General features: G+C 43.9%; 1 protein-coding gene across 1 annotated transcript in view; it reads right to left on the minus strand.

Moving 5' to 3' along the window:
* Positions 1–25942, minus strand: part of Hsdl2 (Hydroxysteroid dehydrogenase like 2) — a 29373-nt gene extending 3431 nt beyond the window's left edge. The window contains exons 1-7 of the mRNA XM_037432311.2: positions 25785–25942; positions 21348–21511; positions 16595–16808; positions 15388–15491; positions 13627–13728; positions 9657–9857; positions 623–859 (exon numbers count right to left, since the gene is read on the minus strand). Coding sequence (XP_037288208.2) covers positions 623–859; positions 9657–9857; positions 13627–13728; positions 15388–15491; positions 16595–16808; positions 21348–21511; positions 25785–25798 — 1036 coding nt within the window. The 5' untranslated portion in view covers positions 25799–25942. The remainder of the gene's footprint in view (positions 1–622; positions 860–9656; positions 9858–13626; positions 13729–15387; positions 15492–16594; positions 16809–21347; positions 21512–25784) is intronic.
* Between the last annotated feature and the right edge of the window lie 584 nt (positions 25943–26526).

Consider the following 26526-nt stretch of genomic DNA (forward strand, 5'->3'; position numbering starts at 1 on the left):
TCTGTTGTTTTGATACAAGCATTTCTTCAATGCTCTCGTCAGCATGCTCACAAAAGTGTCGCATTATCGGAATCTCGCCCTGCACGCCTTTCATAAAACACTGCTATAGTTGCTTGTCCACTTAAATCGGTTCACTTTCTACAGCCGTGCACATACAGTCAAATACCTTGGAGATGCAATCTGCACCACCTGGCTTGCACATCACAAATAGCCAGTTTCAATATCAAACTTGCTAAAGAGCTTTTTATCGCCAGCGTAATGTCAGATGTGGTGGTGGGATAAAGAAGTTGCTAGTCGAACATTCATAGAATGAGCAATAGCATAAGCCATGCAAAAGCAACTAAAATATTTCTTGCCAGCCCTGTACAAATATATATTTATAGTGGAATACCAGGCATCAAGAAGCCATCCTACCCTACCATAAATTTACACGGCATACCGGCTGTGGTGATGTGAACAACAGAATAAGTAATAAAAAAGCGCGCTATTAGAATGGTTGTGCCATATTATGTAGCCACGACTTCGACTTGAACAATGCAAAATTTCTATAACCCTGTCAAAGAAGCCCTTCTGTTATAACACTAATTTTACAGCCTTCTCAGAGAAAAAGCAGCATACTAACCTTTAACTTGGAACAAAAACAGCCCTTTAGTAGAGGCAACCAGCTCGGGGCTCAACTTCTGGTTGATCTTCTGCACGATTCCATCGACTCCGTCACTGGCAGCAGGACTATTAGATGTGGAAGACGGTGGTGAGGCTGCTGCGCTGGTACCGCCAATGCCCAGCGACGACACCTGCTGCTGGTCAAACTCGGCGAGGACGTCATCCGGAATGAAGAAGTCTGGCTGTAGCTTGGAGCCTGTATTGTGACGAGAGGGAATGGCAGTGTTCTCCCACTGTAGTGTACAGTTGAACCCTGCTACAACGAAACTCATGGGGCACGAAAAATATTTTACTGAAGTGAAAATTTCGTTGTAGTGAAATAGAAAAATATACCTAATATGAGCTAGCAAAACAAAGAAACATTTATTCTCAAAATTGAAAAGTTTTCGCTTAGTCATGAATAGCGAGGCCATGGTGAAAAGCACGCTGAAACAATGCCTACAACCGCTTTCATGAACATACCAAGCAGTTGCATTAACACGTTAACACCAGCAGCTGTCCACCGTCAAAGCGTATCCGACAACGCCGAAATGGAGGCAGGGTATCTTGGAGCGGTGACTTTTGCCTTATTCTATGCCATTCCTATCATCCATCACTCGCGACTAGCTGATTTTGTTGATTTTGTGGATTTCGTTGAGTGCGAATAAAATGATAAGCAAGCATTAGAACCAAAAAAGGCATCCTTCCGTGGTTGCCCCAAGCAGCTGGGGCAGCTGCGTGAAGGAAACCATGAACTGAGCGACTGAGCTTCAGCTTTGGAACGTCTGCGGCCCAAAAGCAAGCCGGTGGCAAAAGCAGGGCAGCCTCATTGCCATCACTATCGAGCAATGGTGGCACCCATGCTTGCTGAACAGCAGAGGTTTCTGGTGGTGCCAATGCGTATTTTAGACTATGTCGACGTATTTTCACGTTCTGAAAATGCATCAAAATATTAGATTGGGTTTACTGTAGAACAATAAATATCTGAGCCTGGAATTCCATCGTGAAATTTTGTTGAAGCGGGACAGTAGAAAAAAATGTGTTCGTTGTGGCGACAATGAGGCATTGACTCCTATGGACTGCTGACGGAGAACTGTGAATTTTTCAATGTAGCAGAAATTTCGTTGAAGCGGCGTTCCTTGTAGCGAGGTTTGACTGTATTTTTAATACGTAAAAACTTGATTTTAAAAAGTCTCAGTTTTGCTGTAAAGGTGAAGGAATGAATTTGATAGCGACAAATAGGAATGTCGCACAAGAAAAGGCTCACACTTTTAGAAAACACCGCTGTTGGAAAAGAAAAGGAATAAACGTGTGCAGGCTAGTACTGCAGAGAGAAGAAGAAGAAGTTAAAAGCAAGAACCAGCGTTGGTCTGGTTTCTTCGCCGATCGGTAGTTTTCCTTTACATCGTGGTGCCGAAACACCTCGCGCGGACACGTCTCCTTCATTGCACGACTCGAGGGGACCTTCTACTCGACCGCGTCGTTTTGCAGGCGGCGAGGACTGCAACGAATCGTTTCCGATCGGCCTAGACCGGACTAGACTCCAACACCGGATCCGATAGATCGCCTCAAGACCAAGCGCTCCGCTCGACGAGCCCAGAACACCAAGATGCTGCAAGAAGCAAGGTCACTGCTAAGTGACCCTACCGCGGACAAGCTTAAACTCACAGGTATTTATGACCGTTTGTCAGCGAACAACAACGAGCTCTCGAAGATCAATCATGCGCTCGAGGAGCACATAACGGACAAGGAGCTCAAAGCTGAGTATGTCGCGGCAGCAGAGTATAACGACAAAGCTATAAGCATGCTCGCTGAGATTCGCTGCAAGATAGATGGTTTGCGACATGGAGACAGTACAGCAGCGGCTGCTCCTCAGAACGCAAACCCACCACCTTCTGACGTGCCGACCGCAATTGACCCAAGGCTGCCGAACCTTGGCATGCCAACATTCAGAGATGATATACATGAATGGTCGGCTTTCTGGGAGCAGTTTGAGCAAACTGTCCACCTGAACAACGCTTTGTCAACAACGACGAAGTTCTTCTATCTACGTCATTATCTTGCGGGTGAAGCGGCAGCTGCGATATGTGGTTTTCCGACTTCCGAAGCCTGTTATGCAGACGCCATTGAGTTATTGAAGGAACGCTTCGGAGATCGAAAATGAATCGAGCAATGCCAACTATCAGCGCTTCGCAATCTACCTCACATCAAGTCGGGAAACGACGTGCACGGCCTTAGGCGACTTTACGATGCTGTGCAGCTGAATATCCGTTGTCTAACAGCACTAAATGTTTCTACGCTTAGCTTTTCCGCTATGCTGATTGACATTTTACAGAAAGCCCTACCGTACGACATCATTTTGGCCTACACACGTGCAAAGCGCAGTCAGGCACTAAGAGAAAACGGGTCTGCTGCCAATGTCTTTGAGCCAAGCGTGGCAGCTGCTACATCTGATGCGGAGTTAAAGGAGCTGCTCACCTATACACATATAGACTATCAGCGCTTCGCAATCTACCTCACATCAAGTCGGGAAACGACGTGCACGGCCTTAGGCGACTTTACGATGCTGTGCAGCTGAATATCCGTTGTCTAACAGCACTAAATGTTTCTACGCTTAGCTTTTCCGCTATGCTGATTGACATTTTACAGAAAGCCCTACCGTACGACATCATTTTGGCCTACACACGTGCAAAGCGCAGTCAGGCACTAAGAGAAAACGGGTCTGCTGCCAATGTCCTTGAGCCAAGCGTGGCAGCTGCTACATCTGATGCGGAGTTAAAGGAGCTGCTCACCTATACACATATAGAGCTAGAAAGTCGGGAGCAGTGCAAACCCTTTAATGACCGACTGCTGGATGACCGTGCACAGAGGACTCGAAGCGGCAGCACCAGCACGGCTTCCGTACTACACAGCACATCAAACAGCTGGGATGAGTGTTTTTTCTGCAAGTCGAAGAAACATGGCACCCGAGCTTTAGACACGAACCTTGCCATCGATTCGAAGAAAGGAATGCTTGTGAAAGACAACCGCTGCTATCGATGCACGTTCCGAGGACATCAGGCACGCCGCGTAAAACTCACCTGCTCGAGTTGCCACGGGAAGCACGCATCAAGTATGTGCGACCCGCACTATACATCGAACCAAACAGCGACACCTTCTCGTCCAGTTGACTCCTCCGGCAGCACAGTAGGAATGATGTCGTCACCATCAGTTATGCTGTGTGACAAGGATTCACCGAGCGGGGGCACAACATCCCCACAGTGAAGTATATCTACAAACGTTTCGCGCCTTTGTCATCAAAAACGGCAAAACAAGGTATGTTCGAGGGATTCTCGATGGAGGGAGCCAGCGATCCTTCGTCACAGAAGATCTCGCCAAGACATTACACCTACAGGTGCTGGGAGAAACACAAATTGCACTGAATACGTTTGGCTGTTCATCGCCAAGTATTGTGGAAAAACGGCAAGTGTTAGAAGTTTCTCTGCGTAGCCAACACGATTCTGACACCTGAACGTTGCGCGCAATCGTTGTTCCAGTTATCTGCCACGATATTGCTTCCACGAAAGCTGACAGCCATTTTGTTCAGAGCCTGCATCTTGAAGGAGAGGTCATTGTGGACAAAAAGAAGTTTGGTGCGGAAACGGAAAATAGCTTCAGCTTGTTGATCGGTGCTGACCACCTCTGGCAAATCATGTCAGGACGCATCGTCAAAAGTGCAGAAGTTCCAGGACTGGTAGCAATAGATACAGCTTTTGGATGGACGCTACAAGGACCCAGTCACCAAAAAGCCTTTCTTGACTGCAGCTCTAGCCTAATGGTCTGCATTCTGAAAGTGCAAGCAATTGTTGATGACGAATCAACCTCGCAGATCTTGCAATCCTTTTGGCAACTAGAAGCAATGGGCATCGCAGATTCAACGGCACCTTCCTCCCATTGGTCCGTTGCACGATTACATGAAACCATTAGCAAGTAAAGCGAGAGATACACAGCGGCATTGCCTTGGAAGGAAGATAAGAAACAGCTTCTAAGGAACAACCGGGAAATCGCGCTATCACGTCTACAAAGATTAACACGGAGGCTATCAACAATGGAAGGAATGTTGCAGCGATATGACAGAGTAATCCGGCAATATCAGGAGTTGGGTCATGCGGAAACGGTGCCTAAGGATATTCCTCAGGATCGAGATCACACCATATATTATATGCCACATCGGGAAGTAATAAGAGAGGAATCGTTAACTACCAAACTGCGTGTAGTGTTCGACGCATCGTCACACACCCAAGGTGTACCATCCCTTAACGACTGCTTGGATAAAGGAGTGAATCTCAATCCAGAATTGCTGCAAGTCCTTCTTCGCTTTCGGTGGTACCCTGTCGCCATCAATTCCGACATCGAAAAGGCATTCTTACAAATTGAGATACAGAAGACTGACCGAGATGCATTCCGGTTTTTCTGGTTTGACTCTATTTCCGTAAGCCAACACCGTAAGCTCGTCGAATGGCACATGACACGGGTACGGTTTGGATCAATGTCAAGCCCTTTCTTGCTCATGGCAACTATTCACTACCACTTAGATAATGCATGTGAAGACAAAGAGCTCGCTTCTACATTAAAGAAGGCATTTTATGTCAACGATTTATTGGTGGGTGCGGAGACATTCCATGAAGATCGGCGCATCTACGAGCAGTCGAAAGCAATTATGAAAGATGCTGGCATGAGGCTCAGAAAGTGGAAGACCTATGACCATCAGCTGCAGAACATTTTTGACAACCAGGAGGAGCAAGTAGAAGGAGCATCCGGAGAAGCAGCTGCAATCTTGGGAATGCAATGGGATATAGGAAATGATTACTTCAAATTTTCTTCCAAGTCGGTGGTCCAGTATTTAGTGGCTGGCGAGCTCGACACGAAACGTACCCTACTGATGGTTGCTTCTCCAATTTATGACCCGCTTGGCATTCTATCGCCATTCACCATCACTGCGAAGCTTTTGTTTCAATGCCTTTGGGTTTTAGGTCATTCTTGGGATAAAGAATTGCCCGCGGAGATCAAGACACAGTGGGCAGCCTGGTGTGCCGATGTAATACAGCTCGGCCACATAAAGATTCCGCGTTGCGTGAGAGACGGACTGCATGGAGCACTTAAAGAGGCTGAACTGCATATATTTGTCGACGCCAGCCTGAAGGCTTATGAAGCATGTGCCTATTTGAGAGCATTTGATGAAGGTGGAAACTCCGCTACCTCTCTCATAGTAGCGAAGTCAAGAGTGGCACCTATTAAGACATTAACGCTTCCAAAGCTCGAGCTTATGGCCCCGGTAGTGGGAGCCAGATTGCTAAAATACATTTGCTCCTCGTGGGATTTCAAGCATTTCTATTGCGTCATGTGGACTGACTCCATGATCACACTGAGCTGGATACGCGGAAACTATAGCAAGTGGAGTCAATTTGTAAAGCACAGAGTCACTGAAATAACGCAAGTTAGAGAAACAGCGTTATGGCGCTACTGCCCTGGCGAAGACAACCCAGGGGATGTACTGACTAGGGGTATACATACCGATAAGGACTCTACGTGCATGTCGCTATTGGTGGTATGGACCTGAATGGTTGTCCCAGCAAAAATCAGGCTGGCCTCCAGAACCTAACCAGTACAAACCGATAAACAAAGAGACAGAGATTGAGACGCGACATGTATTTCTTCAAGTGTCGTCCAGAAACTTACACCCGGTGATCGATATAAGGCAGCATAAAGACCTGCAGAAGCTCCTGCGCATCACCGCCTGGGTCTTTAGCTTTGTGAATCGATGTGGTGGACTTCAAACTTTGCTCAGCGAAACAATTTTGGCACGGGAGCTAAACAAGTCAGAAATGTTTTGGGCCCGATATGTTCAGCTGGAAGTATTCGCGAAGCGCGTCGAACAACTGCAGCTTGCACACACTCTCTCCAAACAGTCTATCCTTGTTGAGTGAAAGCTCAAGACGGGAAGTTTTTCAGAAAACCAGTGCAGAAATTGTACAGACTGGAATTGAGCGACGCTACTGGGGGGACGGGAGTATCTTGGAAAAGAAAAGGAATAAACGTGTGCAGGCTAGTACTGCAGAGAGAAGAAGAAGTTGAAAACAAGAAACGGTGTTCGGTCTGGTTTCTTCGCCGATCGGTAGTTTTCTTTTACACCGCTGCACCATCAAGCAAAGTGACCTTTGTGCGGTCTAGGTCTTTGACGCAAGCACTGTGACGAAACAGAACACATGAAAACAGGCGTACATGCCCTACAGATGGCTGCTTTCATCCGTCCGCTGAAACGGCGAGCATGACTGTGCACTTTCTCTGCACCTTGTTCAAAGGTGCGCACTTAGTACACTTTTTTCTTCGGCTGTTGTGTCATGCGGCATGTTAAAAATTGAGCGGCGTTTGATCCGCATTTGGAATTTGCGAGAGCAAAAAGTTCTTTTCCTGCCAAATCCGGATTACAAATCACTGAAAAAAGGACAATCTTATTTTCATATGCCGAGGTAACTGCTAACACAAAGTCGTCCGTCTTCTAAGTGACAGTTCACTTCGTCACATAAAGTGTGCGGACCATCCATTCCTTGCGCAGAAATCTTGCGCCGAACGCCCTCCTTCCTGGAAATTACGCACACCTTGTTTTTAACTCGATGGATACGGCACACCCATCTACACGGTGACCCTTGATGTAGGACAAGTGTCGCCTCTACCTGTGGATATTGTCCAGTGTTAGGCCCCCGGAAAGCACGATGTGTCTTGTTGGTGGGCTTCAGCTGTGCGAGCTGCGGTCGCCAGTACAGGACACAAAATTCATCAACTCTGAAGTGCCTGCCAGCGGCCCTGTTGCCATTTTCTAGTGCATAGTCGATCAGCTTTAACTTGAAGGCCGCCGCATAGCCTCCGTACCGATCCATAGCCTAGTCGCAGAAGGACGTCACATGCTGTCATTACAGGCCAAAACGCGTACTTGGTAATTGTGGCTTGGCTTGGATTAGATTAGAGCTCTGTTAAATGGCAGTAAGCATGATGCTTAATTAAGAAATGGTGCTAGGCTGTTGCACGCTATCATCAGTGGTTGGAAGCAGACAACATTATTGGAGCAATTTTTGGGAGTGCGATGATTACTCATGAAAAAAATATAATATTTTTCTTGGGCAATGCGGGAACGTGAGAATTATAAGAGTGTGAAAATTATGTGAGTAAATACAGTAGTTCGTTTGTGGCATTAATTTGACACTGCATGCACAGAAAGGTCACTATCGCTCAGCGACACCTCCAACCACTGCTTCATTCTAGGGTCACGCTCTTCATATGCTTTGAGTAATAGAGCTCAAGGGGGGACGCAAGTCTTAGAAAAGTAAAAAATGGCCAAAAAATCGATTTTGAGAAAAACGCATTTTTCAAATTTTTGAACCTATAAGCACCTCTCCTCAAATTCTTAACGCTAAATTCGATAAAAAAATAGGTTAAAATCTATTTTCAAACCATCACGGGAGTCGCAAAACAACCCGCAAAACATAAAATTTGTTCGAACTTCCCGCGCGCGCCGCCAGCGAAGCAGCCGGCGGATCGGCGCCATCTTGGGCTTGTTTTGAAGCTGGTTTCTTTGTGGGCGTTTTGCGGGCTCTCAAAATGGCGTAGCTCCAACACAACGACTGCCCTCCCCCGTGTTGCGAAGCCGTCTGCCGGACCGCTGATTGGCTAGAGCGCGCGCGCGCCGGCGAGCCCCCCCGTCTCGCGCTTACCATTGGCTGGCGCGGCCAAGGTTGCTCGCTCTTTTTTTTTTGTTTGTTTGGTTTTGCTCTGTCGGCGCCTGCTCTCGTGCGTGTTATCTCGTCTGCTACCCGCTCGTGTACCGACGTCGCCGACGTATACGCCTTTCTGCATTTCGCCGGCATGGCTTGGGAAGCTCGCCTGAAGAAGAACACTCGTCAAGCTTTCGGCAGGAAACGAAAGCGAGCGTGGAATGCGCGGCAGAAGGGAGCGGCCTGCGCGCCGCCGAGAACGCCGGAGATGGCCGAGGCAGCGCATTGATGAAGGATGTCTGGGACAAAAATGCGTGTTTTACTTGAAATAGTGTTTTATGTATAAAAGGGCGATGTTTTTATATATAACATGTGTCTTCCTTTGGTTTTCAGTGCACTAGAACAGCCACAAAGTTGTAGACTGGGTTCCTTATACTGATTCAACGGCCAGTACACAGTTTTTAAATGAGCTATGGCAAATATTTTGGGAAGGTGCATTGACACATTTGGTACAGCCATACTCACATAATGTAGAGCTATACAACGGTGCCATTTTTATTGCTCTAGCTTCACTTTAGCAAAAGTTGCAGTTATTAGAAACTTTAAATGCGTTTTTCTCAGTTCTATGTTTTTGTGCACCACACTAAACCTTAGGGGTTTTTCTTATATGTTACTGTTGATTGAGAATGACAAACTTGGTATCATTTTATTTGTAATAACATTACCTACGGGGTGATGCTATTTTGATTACTCTAGAAGCATACTGTTAATTACAATTATGGATAGTAATGAGCGAAAATTGAACAGAATATCCATTGTAAGTGCTGGTCTGTTTTCTTATCTATATAATGCCTAAAATTAATAAAAGTAGCATCACCCCATACAGAAAGCCCTCAGCATTGGGGCTATGCATTTATTTTTTGGATCTAGCTTGATTAAGTTGCCAAAAAGCCCCCAATGAAGTGCATAATTAATTAAATCACAGATGTTAATATCTTTTTATCCACAGAAGCTATTTCAGAAACAATTACATATTTGCCGACCAAATCCTTCGACACGCACAAGTAATGATGACACTAGCCCCGCAACAGCCTAAAACCCACTACATGCTCATGTCAATATATATGAAAGACACAATGGCGCCAACGGCAACAGCGACAGCAAAAACCTGCCAAGAGTATTCATATATTTGCTGTTGCAACAAATGCTCTCTATAGTCGGGCTCTCTCTCAGTATCTGTCGCAATGTAAGACAAACTTCACTCACCAGGCACACACGAATACTGTTCGAAGTCCTTGACCCCTTCTTCTTTCAGCAACCGTTCGTCGATGCAGAAGTTGCCAGTAAAAGACCGGCTGGGCTTGGTCAGGATGGCATACGCAGCATCGGCCATGATGGTAGGCTTGCGGCTTGAGCTTTGACCGTGCTCGGCACCCATGAGCATCTCTATGGCTGCTGTGTGGATAGCTGAGACGATAAAAAAAGGGGGGGAAAGCAAGTTCATTTTCGTTTAGTTAGGAGAACACAACACGTATGCATTTGAAGAACAAACAAAAAATAACCCTGAATATATATATTTTTTATTCTTCTGTACAGCAGAATCCCCGTTTCATGTCCCCCGGTTTCAAGAAGACTCGCATTTTACGACGGATTTGTCCCGTCCCTGCGAAAGCCTCATAGATGCAATGCATTAAAAACCTGAATTATCCAACGCCATTTTACGCCGAACCCGTTTTTCACGACGATCCGCACGAAGCGGAGAGACAAAATGACGAACAAAAAGGACGTGTCGCGGGTGTTTTTTGCCACACCAGCAGGAGGAACCCTTCGCATGGCGAGAGCTTGGTAAAACAGTTAACTTTGGCTTTCAGATGCCGTTCGTTCGTCTTTCTTTCACCCTCTTAGCGGCTGTGAAAGCGGCGTAAAGGGGCGCGGTTGTGGCTTTCCACATTCTTTTCACCCTTTTTGTACGACCATCTCATTCCTGCTTTCGTTATGCAAATGCGTCCGAAGAATTTTGTCTAGGGAAGGCTAACCTGTGTAGCATTTTAGTTGAGGAGGGGGAAGGCATAATTAGGATGTAATGTGATGTAATGCGGCATTATTAGGACTTACACGAAAGCGCATCTCAAAACAATATCGCGTACCTTCAGCTGTGCAGCTGCCATCTGCTATCAACAGTCACCCTTGATAAATGAATGCATCGCTCCCCCTACGGGAGCTTGTACAACAATGCGCATAATGGCCTGAACTCGCAGTCGTGCATCCACAACCCGCGGACGCAGCTCCATGATCGTCTTCTCGGGCATGTCACCTCCGCGTACAATATGGCATACCCGCTATCGAAGATGCGCGCGCTTTCTCCAACACAGAACTATCAGACACGCAACTCACTCCGAGAGGCAGCGGAGACTGAGGAAGGAGGCAGCGCCGGCCCGCCCGTACCGATAGGGACCCGCCGCGCCTTCTTTCTTCTGTGTGCGGGGCCAAGGCACACAGCGCATACGAACGCCACGGAGGACATGCCTTCGGACATTTCCAATATTGAGGGGAAGCTTTTGCGGATGGGCTTAAAGAAAGTGCAGAAGAAGCTTACAGATATTTAAGTGTATTTGATGCCTCACTACGGCTCTTGGGAATCGAGCCAGCGGATCGCGGAGCACTCAGGTTCGTTTAAATGAATTATAACTAGTACCTGCGCGGCAGTATACTTTTTGCTTTGTATTAGAGCCCTGTAGAGTTTGTTGGTAGTTTGTGTTAAACTTTCTCGCTAATCCGCTTGCTAAACATTTTTTGTGGGTGTAAATTTTCATGTTTGGATTTTACACCTGCATTTTGCGATGATTTTGCGCAGTCCTGAGAGGGTCGTGAAATCGGGATTCCACTGTATTAGCATGTGAGGAGAAACTTCATGCATGTATTCACAAATAAAAACAACACTCCTGTGTTTTCTTGATTAAGAGAAGCTAAGGCGGATACCACGAACTATAAACAAGCTAATGTCACCTCAGAAAGTTTCAAGTTTACAAGATATGCTAGATAACTTTAGATCCTCCCCAGCAATACCATGTCGATAGGCTGGGACATGTTCAAAAATGGGCAACAAAATTAATTTACTTGTCTAATTGACAAACACAATATGCAACAAGCCTGCTAGCATGGGCAGGACTAAGAACACTAAATTGCCCGCCTAAAATTCCTTGATCAGCTGTCAAGCAGCAAATTCAACGTGCTCCAACCTGGAGCGAATTCTTGTCGCGCCAACTGATCTCTTTTCGTCCTATAGGCTGCGAGTTGACATGTATAAATATACAATTCTTGTTCATACATACAGTCAACATCCGATTTCTTGGAGGCCCGATTTCCTGGCCTTATCTGTGGCACCGTCAAGTTGCCCATAGAGTGAACATATTATAAAAAGTCCTAAATTCCGGACGTTCATAGCTATTGCCATTCAATTTTCCAAACTTTTTACCGCTAACCGCAGACTCGAAGTCACTATTGACGCCATCATTTTCATTGTTTTCGTACCCTCGAACCCACTGCATCGCGGCTACCACATCCTTGAAACCGCAAAGGCCACAATACAGCACACACCAATTCATTGCCAGCTGTACCTTAGTCAAGTCTGTGGCCACAGTCGCATGGTGCCCTGTTGCCTGTTCTCCAACAGTTGGAATAGCTACGCTGTTCACTTACAGCCTGCGGTCGGCACGCTTGCAGACTCGTGGAAGGCGGTTACAAAACAGACCCCCTGGAACTGTTTTCGCCACGCAAGCTTCATACTGCACGGCGAGACAGCCATCTCGCCTGGAATGGACAGCGTGTGCGACCAACTTCCACATGGGGACATTGCCTTTGACGATCTGCACGCTGCCAGTATTTTGATTCCAGCCGAGATAACCTTTGAGGGCTTCGCCGACGCTGACAGAGACCTCGAGCTGTGTGCAGAATTGACCAATGACGAAATAATTCGTCAAGTTATGGAGGATTCCGACGAATACAACACCGAGATCGAAGAGGCGGCACCTACACATCCAATGAACTCAGAGTTCACGTGAGCAATGGCACTGTTGTCAGTGTAAAGTGACAACATAATGTTAGCTGAAATTGAGGCATACATCATCGTGGGCAAGTTTAATGCCATGCAAACGAAAATGAGGGACTTTTTCTTCTTGGACCTAAGTGTTTACAAATGCGGCAATGCCAGCCACATGAAACTTTTTTTCTTTCTTTTGATTTTATTTTGTATAAACGGCTCCTTTCAGAGCCATCTAAACCTTGCATTTGCTGGATTGCAATAAGAATTGTGTACTCTTTCGATGACCCTCTCAATCAGCAAAAAATGTCGATTAAAAAGGTGTGTTTTCACTTGCTTTCGTTTTTCTGGACTGCCAGATTTTTCGGACATTTTCGCGGTTCCTCGCGGTTCCGGGAAATCCGACGTTGACTGTAGCTGAATGGAATGGCCATGGTCTGGAAGTTTTCAATGGCATTAATAGCTTGGCTTCCTTTGAATCGAACCTGAAGTAGTATTTCTTATGACTGAAAACTAGTACTGCTTGTGTGTTTATTCTCTTCTTGTGGAGCATTACAACTTGCAGTGACAGATTTTACTGTATTTTGTGATCAAATACCACCCTGTAACAGCCTATACGAGCTAGCAGTATTCCAAGTAAAATAAATAAATTGCAGACAGTAAGTCCTGTTGAAGCTTCAATTTTTTCTTTACAAAAGAACCACCGAAATACATACAGTGCTTCTAATGATTCTTACGAAAGAAGCACTGATCACTAAACGAGTTTTTAAAGATTTTCCATGATTAAAAAGTAGATATCAATCACCATTACACATGATCCTCAATTTGGCCAACCTTAAAAGCGTTGCACCTACAAAACTGCTCCAAAGGCTTGTCAGAAAATCCATGGGAGTTGCCACGATATAACTGACACTAGTTTTTTAGTTTTCAACACAAGCCCCAAATGACTTGTGTTGTACATATTCCGGGTCGGCCTGGCCACAGCATGCACTGCCGTTAAGTTTACTTCCACACTATTGCCGGAAAAGGATTTGTCTGAACTGTCCGATTTTCTGAATGAACTTGGAATTGACACGTGCGTTCTGTATAAACAATTTTCTAAGGCAGAGTAAAACGATTGTGCTGGAAGGAGTGATGTTGTACACAGCTTCGTGTTAGCAAGTATTACGTGTTTCTCCCCCAGAACAGACAGCTCACCTGTCTTAGGCCACAAAGCATTGACGGCAATGCCATCTGCACGCAGCTCCTCGGACAAGCCCAAAACACACATGGACATTCCGTACTTGGACATAGAGTAAGCTGCAAGGCAAAAAAGAATGTCCCATTATTTGCACATTCAAAAATGTTGAATACCTCACGGATTGATGTGCACTTCAGTCCACAGATGGAAGTGCTGAACACTTAGGAAGTGCTCAATGCTTCAGTTCGTGGTAAAGTGCTCAATCAATGAATTGTTCGAAGAGAAATGAAAATAGTACATACTCAGCGCTTTCCTGTGAAAGAACCGTTATGCGTCACATATGCTTTGTCACATATACATCACATATGCTCCAACAGCTTGTGCGTTCCTAAAGGAACCATCAAAATGACTGAAAAAATGCTTTAGCAGGACAGTAAAGAGTGAGGAGACCTCTTACTTGGTGAATGGATTAAAATGCAATGTTGTGAAAATAGCATGTTTATGCTTCACGTTTTGCACATTTAGCAGCTATTATGCAACTAGGAAAAAAAACATTTAGTGGTGGTACCCTCACTGCGTGTTTTATAGATAAAGAAGTCAAAAAATGTGAGTGGGTGATGTATATTATACCCAACTATCTATTATATTATTGTCTCCTACAACAGATCCACTGCATGGAGCGATGTGGCTTGGTGCACTTGGTATTGATTGCTTGCAGCACAGCTGGGTGCAGTACTAGCGTGGTCTGTTAATAACGTCTTGCCAGCAATAGCAGATCTCGCTGTGGAGCTTGCAGACTTAAATTTGAAATAATTAGGTAGGCTTGTGCCAATAATAAATTATAGGCTTCAAGCAAACAGGTGATTTATCAAATGATTCCTAATTTGAATAGTATACATCATGTATGTATTCTTTGAAAATGTGCACATTTGTCATGACCAAACTAACCTGCACAATATTTTTTAGGACTGACACAAGGCCTGTGCAAATGTCATTCTTTTTATTTCGAAGCAGAGTGGAAGCAACTGCGAATAGTAGCGCGATGTCACTTTCGGCAAAATGCAAGTGATAACTTGCAAAATTCGTTAGATTTTAAAACTCACTATACATAGAGCAAGCATATGAGCCAGTAAAACAAGATTTCAAACTTCAAAAAGATGAACTGATGTAAGGGTAATGCGCCCACTGAACCATGAAGTAGAACTTCGCGGCAGTGCGGATTTCCCCTAATCGTTGTTTCCTCAGTTCAGCACCACTCCGCTGCAATGAAACCATCTTTACAGGGGGGCTAATGCGATTTGTAATGTCTATTAGTTCAATACAGATTCTTCAAATTTAAAAACATTTTAAATTCAAGCTGAAGCGAATACAAATACTGTAATATTTTTGCAAACATTCAAATTGCTTGAATATTCGCATGTGCTTGTAATTTGCATATGTCAAACATTTAGCAAGCAAGTTTCCAAGTGGGTACCATGATTTTTTTCTCTGATGGAAACTGACAACCCACTCTAGCAAGCATCCAAAACATGTTGATACAGATCGATAAACTGAGTCAGAGGATAGTAATAATAATTTTCGAAATAATGCCCACGCATGTTAAAGATATGAAAAAACAAGTTATGCAATGCAGACTGCTACCGGGATTGCATGATTTTTCTCACTTTATAACGATGAAAGTGTGTGAACTGCAACTTAGTGCTTTTTAGAACAAAGTAAACATGGCGTGCATACGGGTATTAGAAGCCCCAAATGACTTGTAGAGAAGGCTCGGGTACCTAGGTGGTTCTGAAACCAGATTGGTTTCATGATGAGCGGTGGGCTGAGCATGAGAATGTGCGGATTGCTGGACTTCTTCAGGTGGGGAATGCAGTACTTGGAGCTGCAGCAAGAAAAGAGAACAAAGACGAGACGTCAACCTTTTCCTTCAGCAAGCGCTTGCACTCCATTTATGTGGCGGTCATTCTTCATCCATCCTGATGCACCCCAATAACTTTAAATTATAGCACGGGCGAATGAAACAAAGCTCTGCTACACGCACCAACGTGAAACACACAGACGATTATCAGATATAGGCTGATTCAGTCAAGTGCAACATGAAGGGCCGACTTTACAAGGCTGTGGCAGCTTTACAGAGGTCTGGATCAACTAACAACTGCTTCAGCTTACCGAAGAGTCTGCAAACCGTAAAAAAACAAAAACATTAGGCTTGAACTTGCAATCCTACTTGCTAGGAGCTAGTAATCGAAAGCAGCTTTATAATGCCTTCGCTGATGACGGAGATCGAATAAAAATGGCCAGGGTTATTTCTACTAATCCTACAAATGTGGTGTTTTGTTTACAGTCCATGTTCAAAGATCCAACAGCTAGAAACTTGGGAATGAAAATGGTGACAAAACGACAGTAGTGATGTATCAGCGGGTATCTTGGAGCTTTGGACTAAGGCTCTTTAATTTCGTCAATAAACAGCAAGACGTGCTGTTTGTTGATGAGTTCGTACGGACATGTGGGCACGATAACATAAAACATAACAGCTTATTGCACACTGGGGCGTGATGCAACAAACAACTGCCAATGCATCACAGTAGACCATGATTATTTAATTAATTGATATGTGAAGTTTAATGTCCCAAAACTACCATATGATTCTGAGAGACGCCGTAGTGGAGGGCTCTAGAAATTTCGACCACCTGAGGTTCTTTAATGTGTACCCAAATCTGAGCATACGGGTCTATAGCATTTTTGCCTGCATCAAAAATGCAGCCGCCGCAGCCGGGATTCGATCCCGCGACCTACGGGTCAGCAGCCGAGTACCTTAGCCACTAGACCACCTTAGCGGGGCATGGAGGTGACCATTAAAACCAGGTTCACAGCTAAATTTTGACTGTCTTCATTTTTCTACAGATCTTGTCAGCCCAGAAAACCAGCTCAACCTAACAGGTGCTTGTCTAGACACCAGGCACCCTCATTGGATGAAAAACCTACGTGAGAAATGTGCCGCGGACGTTCACAGAGTGCATCAGGTCGTAGCGCTTCATCTCTGTGCTCTGTGTCTGCGTCAAACTGATGGCACTCGCGTTGTTGACCAGGATGTCGATGCCGCCAAACTTGGAAATGGCGTCCCCGACGGCCCTCTTGACCTGTTCCTCATCGCGGACGTCGAGGACGCAGGGAAGGCACTTGCCTCCCGCAGCTTCCACTGATAGACGGAGAGAGAGAGAAATCCATTCAGGCAGTACCAGCACGGGTACTTCAGTACGTCGTACACAGGAGAGCATAGCATGATTAGGTTTAGATTAAATTAAGACAATATCGCTATTATGACAAGGCCTGAGCCGTTATTAACTGGGCAACACTTTCCAACACGAGACATCATTTAGTCAGCATATGGTGAACACATAAAAGACATTAGTCATCACTAGCCAAGACTAGGCTGTGCTCACTTGTGATACTAGTAAACAAGCATGCATAATAGGCAAGGGCCCTTCCACTTTCTCTTGGCTATGAAAAGTACATAATCCAACGGTAAAGGGAGGTTTCTGTTATACACTTTACCAAATGTTGAATAATGATTTGAAAAGGTGCTGTTGCGGTTGGATAACACTGGAAACCTTGGGCACTGATGCCAAAAACTGTGTGCGATTTTTCCTTTAGGACAACAATTAATTATGCGAAGCTTCACTAATTCGTTATGTCTACTACAGATTGCTGCTACTCTATTGCCACTGTATGTTAGGTAGTTGTTTCAAGATATATCAGTAAAGTGAACTCAAATATAAAGTAGCTTTACATTCATATAGAATGCTTGTATTTAAAGAATTAAAAATTTCAGCTCATAGTCAGCATGAGGACCTGTATTTTTGTGCCAATTCATTCTCTTCTTCATTGAAACTATGGAAGTATTGATACACTTTCCTGATAAGTTTTCCTTAACCAATCACACATTTTTTGGGCTTTAGCATTAATGAGATACAGAGCCACGTTGAGCACACAGGTAGAAGGATCATGCTGTTGAGTGAATATATTATGTACAGGGTCTTCGTTAAGAGCTGTACGAATACTTAATTTTAAAGCCTAATCAAACACCCATTGAACACGAATGCCAATCTAATATTATTTGAACGGTTTTTGAATAGTAAAGCAGCCATATTCAATGCAGCCCTACAATGGTAATGTAAACACTTTCAAAACAGCCCCAGAATTGCACAATACTTTACTTGAAATAACTACTCACTAGCTTTAACAAAGGCACATTACAATTATCTTTCACCATCAAAAAGAAAAAAACCCACAGTTCTGTAAACTGAGGCAAGCTTGCATACAGCAGCAACCGGCTTCAGAAAACTGACCATGGAAATATTTTGTACGACCAGGCTGAAATACATAAGTGACTAGAGTATTCAAGATGGTGCTTTGCTAATAGCTTTCAAAGAAAACTAATGCATCTATAAATACTAGACAGCGTTTACCGGTAAACATTGCCGTGAATATATTTGTAAGTATAGCAAATATACATAACTGTCACTTTGGTGACACCTGAGCTTTAGGCAAAAGCACATTATTCTTGTTCTCCATACAGTGTCCATAGTACCATAAAACATTGGGCACCTTGGGCATTTTGTTGATTCAGTGATTAAAACAACAAATGTTATTTCTCTCTCTTTGAACATTTCGTCTCCGAATGTTTTTCATCAATACTTATTATAATAAAACAAAATGAGAAAAATACACTAAATTTCTGATATGCACTATTCCAGAGGACACAAACTTTTTGAAGAGAAGGGCCGGCCAAGTTGTATGAAGCCAACAAGGCAGGGGACAGACAGCAAGTTGAAGAAAAAAGAGGGGGGGGGGGGGGCGTAAGTCGGCGAAACTTGCGGAACTCGCTCAGCTTCCCTCATGAAATATATCTATCGATTTGCACTCACTCGAACACAGACTCACCGGAACATTATTCAGCCAGAATCAGGCAGACTTCTGGCTAAGTCTGAGCCCGAGTGAGCCAACTCATGAGTCCATTAGCCTAAAGTTATCTTTTTCGACTGTAGTGTCAATCCTCTTTACCACCAATATCTTACGTAATCAATGCTGTTGGTGGCACACTTTGATATAGTACCTTTAAACAAGAGCTGTGAGAGCTCACTAACCCGTGAGATCATTTTTTCTAGAGAGAGATGACCGCATAAGAGATATTTATGAAGATATTATCTGGAAGAGTTGGCGGTGGGTGTCGGTCAAGGCACCCTTCCCCGCAATTTGTGCCTCTATCACTAAATACGAAAATGGTGTACAAATTGACGCTGCTTCGGAATATGTGCGAGTAGAACTGGGTATTAATCTGAGTCTAGGTAAGGCTCATAGTAATACTCATTATGAGTAGATGGGACGATATGTCAGCAAAAAAAAAGTGGAACTCACTCACGACTCGGTCAGTAAACACATACTGTGCTATGGACTTGCTATGGACTCACTCGAACTCGGACTTGCCAAAATTTTCCTTTACCAGACTGACTCGGACCCACACTGGCAAAAATGTTTTTTCCACCAGACTCACTCAGACTCAAACTCCTTGCTCAATCTGGGTCCGAGTGTGTCCGAGCGAGCCGACCCATGAGTGAGTTTGCCAAACTATGAGCAAAGGAGGGCTATGCAGACATGGAGAAAAAATTCTACGAATCAGGAATTACGTACAAAACTGGCTAAGTTTTCACCACGTTTCCTTAAATTCTGGCTAAGTGTGATGATGGGGGACATGCCAACTGGAATCAATATTTATTTGTTCCTGTCAAACTCTGACATCAGAGCTGCCACAATGATCTTCTAATAGGAAGTCACAAGGGGAAGGTTCTGACGTCGTTTCAGGGACCGCAAAATGCTGCCCCGCAGACCCCGTGCGGCCTGCAGGCAGCAAGTTGCCAGTCCCTGCAGTATACGATTCGAGTACGAAAGTGAATAGAACACTAATTTTTTAATTCAAAATTTTTAAATACAGTATTTACAAACTTTCTTGCTATAAATATCAAAAACTAGGAACTAACTGCAATTCAGTTGCTTGCATTGAAAAGGTAAAAATTATAGGTGTGGTTTATAGACAAGAAACCTAGAACTAAGAAACTACAAAACAAAGCACCTCAACAACATGCTAGACATGAGAGGTCATTATAGTCGCACACTCTTACAGCAAGTAACTGTCATTCTGTAGCACTCTTTGTAACGCCCTTCTTTTGTTTCACAGCCACACTATTTATGTCCAGTCATCTATTATCATGCAACAAAGAAATGTTCTTTTTTATTGCAGCTGCAACAGCACATGACGAATTGAATTTGCTAACAGAGAGAACAAGAATTTTCCTGCATTGCCGATGCCATACTGGTTTTTTGTTACACACAGACAGCGCTTGAATTCTCATAAGCACCCACGGTCGCAACTGTCATAGTCGGCCTAGGCATGTCCTGAAAACTTCTAAACTCAGACATGCATCTAACGATCCGGCTTTCTCATCATGCATGTGTCATAACCTCAAGGTCTGCATCTGGCGTCTAAGCTTTTTTTATAAACCCCACTCCACCCTCTGCTGCATTGGCGTACGCAATGTTGGAATTGAACACGGTTGTCGCTGAAGTCCCAGTCAGTAGATGTGTACGTTAAGGCATTTTGCAATAGCTATAACAAGCAGCACATTGGAAACTGAAGAATCCACTCTGTAATTAAACATAATAAATGCTGGCTGAATGGCAGCAATCTACCAAAGAGTCTACTTAAAGTTTGTTTCGAAGTTAGGTGGGTATGCACATTCAATCGGTCAATTAGTCATCTGCGCGTGAGGCCTACGCATGTTACGCTGCATGAAAAAAATGTAGTGCAAGCCTTTTTTTTTTTAATTTTCATATTGTAAGTGATCTCCTGGGCCCCATAAGTTGCTTCTTATCAGCTCTTAGCTTAGAGGCCCATCTAGAATATTTTCTATTATATACTAGTAAATGAAGGTAGTGAAATCGAATTGAACTTGTTAGTGTACATGACAACAATTATATCTGGGGGTTTTCATCCCAAAACCCTGATACGATTATGAGCGACGTCATAGTGGTGGGCTCTGAAAATTTTGACCATCTGGTGTTCCTCAATGTGCACTCAACACAAAGCACATGGGCTTCTACCATTTTGCCGAGATCGAAATACGATCGCCGTGGCTGGAATGGGACCTGTGACTTTCAAGTCGGAAGCCGAACGCTGTAGCCATTACACCACCGTGGCGGTAATGTATATAAAAGAGTATCCTCTTATCCAGTGATCTGTGAGAGGATACACTGAAGCGAGATGAGATTCAGTATGAACAAACATTAGCAAGAAAAAAGCACATAGAAGAGGTTTTAAATTAATTTTTCATTTCCTTTTGTTTACAGCACAGAAAGAAAATGCAATGGCAAAGAACAAGAAGCTGCAAAACAGCAGCTTAAAAGGGTTCCTGCCCCTTTGGTTTGGGGAAAAGTATACAACGTGCATACAAATGGAGGGGGGGAGGAAATACAATACATATTCACACACATCTATATCTACACATCTGTGTATAGACAACATCTGAGTGCATTCCCATCTATACATTTACACAAAATATCAACATCTATTCACATGCAACATTTACATGTTTTCATCCATACATGGGATTCAGCATAGAATTGAACAAAAAATATTAGGTATAACACAGGAGCTAATCAATTGAGATTGTGGCAGTCCTACCTTCCTTGGCGGCTGTATAGATGGTGCCCGGTAGCTTAGGATGGGGCTCGGCCGTCTTGGCAGCAATTACCACGTTGGCACCGTCCTTGGCGGCCTTCAGGGCAATCTCCTTGCCGATCCCTCGGCTGGCGCCCGTGATGAAGAGTGTCCTCCCAGCTAGTTTGCTGAGAGTAGCACACAAAAGAATTGTTTGCTTATTTTCAGAAAGCGTGGCTGTGTGTTTCCATCTCTTAACCGCTGAGGAAGCATTAGATAGGTGGCTAAACAAGATGCCTTCCCTTGCATGTGGTCACTATATTTGTGAAACCATATTACCAAAACAAGTCTTGATAATAAGAATATCTGGGCCATGATGTCCTGAAATGATCATATGATTATGCACGATGCCGTAGTAGAGGGATCCAGAAATTTTGACCACTTGGGGTTCTTTGAATGCACCTCAATCTAAGCACACGGGCCTCAAAAAACAAAACAAGTTTTATTAGACACAGTGGCGCTTTACTTTTGCCTTTTTAGCCAGAAACTAAATGGTCTCCTGGACTTGGTTGCACTTGCTGCACTAGTTGAAGTGTGATGCACTTCTTCACTCGATTGGACACTGTGCTGCAAGATGTTGATGACGTTGATCAGCACTTCAGCACTAGCTTCCCCGCAAGTTTTCGTCACATGCAAGCAGGGCAAGGTAAACTGCGTGGCGGCACCTTTGCCCTTATTTGACTGCTGCGATCCCGTGAATTTATTTTGAACTTAGTTACAGTTGCAAAAAAAAACTTATCATGATTACTAAGTGGGAAAAACTGCTTAGAAAGTGCCGTGCAATTGCATACCAGCAAACCTATGCTAATAACTTCAATGAGATTGGCAACACTCGCACAATCACTTCAATAAAGTTGTTTTTTTGTCCTTATTCCCCATTGCCAAAAAAAAATATTGCTTGTAGTGACAATGGCTACGTTTTGATTCATGTGAAGCTTGTACAGAGCATGATAACAAATACTCTGTATGCAGAGAATGTGGTAGAACCATGGCACTCGTAGAGAACAAAATGGATTGTGTTCCTTAGAATGTAAACCTTCAGAGACCTCTGACACTATTCTCTCACCGAGGCCTGCACTGCCAGAGTAAACGCTCTGATCTGGCACATCACCATTGCCCAACGCTGTAATATAGCTGGGTGAGAGTGACTGCCATCGACAGTATTCTGCTGACAAAGAGAAAAAAGATATAAAAGAACAAGCCAGGAAGCCAAGAGAAAAAAAAAGTATCAAAAGCACTGATTCATGTGATGAGCACATGGCTGGGCGCTATTAAAGGAGCCCTGTGGCACAAGTAAAGCGTGTTGTTTTCATCACTTCTCAAACTGTGGAATGCAGCGATATCGTTGCACAAGTGACGATGCCATTAAGCAACCTGTTCTAATTTTATTTCTATGAAAAAACCGCACTTTTTTTTGGGACAAGGGTGACACACAACGGCTATTTCTGTGATTGGAGGTGCTTCCCCACAAGGGAATGACGTCGTAGGCTGTTCGCTTTGATGGTTCGACGCGACAAGTCTCGCGTGATATTCATATGGTTCCAGTTTGGGCCACTCTATTATGCGCCAAAAATTATAGGAGCACTATTTATACTTCAATTGATGCAAAGAATTTCTGTTTTGAATATGAAAATGTGAGAATGAACGCAAAATGACCCTTCCACAAGGTGAGTCATGTGGTGAGTCATGTGGTGCGTCTTTCAGAGGAGCCCGGTAATTGGAGAGAACCCTTGACATGATTGGGAGAGTGAAATGCGAAAGGGAATGTTTCTTGTCATCGTCTTCTGGGGTTTTGAAGGTTGAATATTAATAACTTCCAATAGAGCATACCGTTTTCAATAATTCTTTTGTGTTCATCTTGGTATTTAGCACTGCACGAACTACAGCACTGCAGAATGCGGATGAAGAAGCATCGCAGAGTCTTTTTAATCGAAGTGTTTAATACCTGTTTCGTTTAAAATGAGCATGAAGTAAACTTGTTTTTTTGTCTCTGACTCTCAATGCCTCAAAATCAAATATTTTTGTTGCCCATTATAAAAACGTGAAAAGATGAGGAAGATTTTTTTTTACTATATTCTTACTATACTATTAAGCACAATACAAGGCTACTGAGCTAGAATCGTGTATGTGCACACAATAGTTCTCATTCAAGTTTGTTGGCAGTTTTGTTTTAAAAGTTATAACAAAAACTACTTGCTTTGCTGAAAAATTGCGAAAATGTCAACACTTGAAACAAAATTGTAATTCTAGCTACATCACAATAAGAGAGACTTTAGAATTAAATAAATCAACCTGAAATAGTTTCTAAGAAAATTGTCCTTAAAAGAGCCTTAAAATACATGGGCCGCATGGGGCCCAACCTGTGCCCTTAGTATCTGGCGGCAAAAAAAAAGGCTGCGTTATCAATCAGTTCCGCTGTCAAGACCAAATATGCAGTAAATTAACATCCGAAGAAAAATAAAAACAGTGTGCTGGCTTTCACAATTAGAAGAAAAACAAAAACAGTGTGTTAGCTTTCACGATATGCAGCTGGTCAAGTGAAGAGTGGGATCGAAAACAGATCATTGTGAATGATAACACAGGCTGACAGAGCTGGCTGACAGTCAGATATAGATACAGTTGGCTTTCTTTTATTGTATTAGCACAACCAGTCAGCCCACTCTTGAGATTGGCTTGAAAATGCAGGGGTGTATGAAGGTTAAAGTATACAAAGATAATGAAGAGTGCAAACTGAATACAAAGAACTATGCATTTCGAACTTATCAAGTTGGAAACAGATGTTTAATGAACCATAACTCAATGGTCATTAATGTAAGCAAACAAAAAAGGTAATACTGGAGTCTGCAATCCTTACCTCACACTGAAAATCTGAAGTGGATTCAGAGTTCTCAACATATTTTTGAACACCACAACAATATTATCACAGATGTGGCAAGGTCGTGACAAGCTGTCAGAGTAGTCTCTAAATATAACTTTTTCTTATTTCTCTTAAATGCAAAAATTACGACATGTAGACACTCGGAGATGTAAATATTCGCTCTTTTCGGAGAAATGAAACATTTCAATTCTCTTTCTCGCTTCATATTTTTTTCGTTTCATTATTTCTCTCACGTCCAGACATTCGAATGACGACATTCAAGCTTGTTGACCAAGCGGTCAAATCTGCCGGCTGCTAGCGACGTTAATCCGTTTTGCTTCGTATTTCGTTCAAGGTCGAACAATTTTTCGTCTCTTGTTTTATGTAATTTTTTTTCGTTACCGACGAGGTTGATTGATGTCTCGCACCGTTCACGAGTGCTTCAAACGTCAGGCTACAGTGCCACAGCAACGCATTTCACACAGAGCAAAGTTTCCGCGTACAAGAGCTGCATTATCGGCTTCCTCAACCGTATCGGCATGTGCGAGCCCGGTCAAGGGCGTGCAAGTACGACACAACCATCAGTTGCCTGAAGGCAAGCGACGTTCAATTTAATCACCGACGAACCAGTCGGCGGGAGCTACGCTGAAGTCGGAGATCGCGAGGGCACAACCGTCCAGCTTGAAATCCTGCGAGCGAATCCGCGGTCTCCTGACGCCGTGTAGCTCTCGCATTGTGGCACCCCGCCCTTGGACTGCTTCGACCGGATCCCCACTTTCCTATCTCCTTCTTTTTCCTCTCGTTGGCTGTCTTCTTCTGCTTCTACTTTCCTTCTATCCTTTTTATCCCTCCTTCACCCCACCCCTATAAGGCACTGCGCCGTGTCGCCTGAAGGCAGACAGAAATTAGGTGCCTTTTTCCTCTTCATTGTAACCACTACCACCACCACCACCACCGACGAACCGAAAGCTTGCGGCCCAACGCGACGGTTCCAAAGTGCTCGTAAAAAAAAAAAAAAAAAAAAAAACCCTCAGATTTCCGATGCGGTGGCCCACTCTACAGCACAAATTGCTGCTTCGAAAAGAACAGGAATAACAAAAGCCGAAAACCGAGCGTTGCGTCCAAAAAAAAAAAAAAACACACACGTTCGTTGACCATGAATGCCTTAGAAGACAACTTCCTCGTATAGCTTCTGCGGAGTTTGTCGATTAAAAAGAAACTCCAACGCGCAGATCTTTGGTGTTGGCTCTACGTACTTAGAAAACGCCAAAGTTACGTTTGTCCACAAGTTACACGGCTTATAAACATTTATCCTGTCCAGTGCACGCACAATTTACCAATGGGCGAATCTTGCAGAGCTGACACTAGCTGGCTTTACGTAGTTCAGAACAGTTGCGGTCGCAACCTCAGCGATGCCGACTGATTGGGCTAAAAGGCAAAAAAAAAAAAAAAAAACAGGGACATCGAAGGCGTTGACGGAATTCACCGGCGCTTGCTTGAGGCGAGGGGCGCACGCGAAATTGGCGCTGCACGCTACAACTTACCCCGTGTTGATCATGGTGAGGCCGCAAATCCCTACTCGGTGCACAACACGACTTGATTGCCTTCGGCGATTCCGGATGTGCTTCGGGCAAAGGGTGCGGTTATCGCGGCAAGATTGTAGCCACTGCGCTTGATCAAATCACCCAAGGTAAAGGTGTTAGTACTTGTACACGCAGCGTATCCGTCGAGCGTGCCGGCCGTAGTCCACGGTGTCCACGGAAAGTGGTAGGTGTTCTCTGCGGAAAGTAGAAAGAAGCAGCAAGAGCAATAACAAGAGGGAGCAGCGTGGCTTGTAGTTTGGGAACACTCAAATAGAGGACGCCACCTACATGTTAGTAGCCTAAATAGATAAACAACAGACCATCTTCTTTCATTTTTTTTATCCATTAGTCTGTGATATACAACAACATAGCTTTCATTGCTTCAATAATGTTTTTTTCTTTAAAAATTTAATGGTTAGCGTAAGCATTGCAGTGTCTGGTAATAAATTTTGGTGTCGACTGCATGGCGTTTGTGAGATTAGTGTTGGCATTTCATGCCCCAAAGGCGTAGCCTCAAAGATTCCTTATCTTAAATTTCAATATTTATGGCTTCTTTTACGCAAAACCTACAGACTTTAATTATTAAATCTTTATATAAAGTTGTGACTCAACATGTAAAGTTCAACGAAATTTTATTGAAGCAATGTCACCAAAATACAAATACTGCACTTTTGAAATACATTACGTCACTCACGACATTTCA

This window comes from Rhipicephalus microplus, chromosome 10 (assembly GCF_043290135.1).
Source record: "Rhipicephalus microplus isolate Deutch F79 chromosome 10, USDA_Rmic, whole genome shotgun sequence".
Taxonomy (NCBI): Eukaryota; Metazoa; Arthropoda; class Arachnida; order Ixodida; family Ixodidae; genus Rhipicephalus; species Rhipicephalus microplus.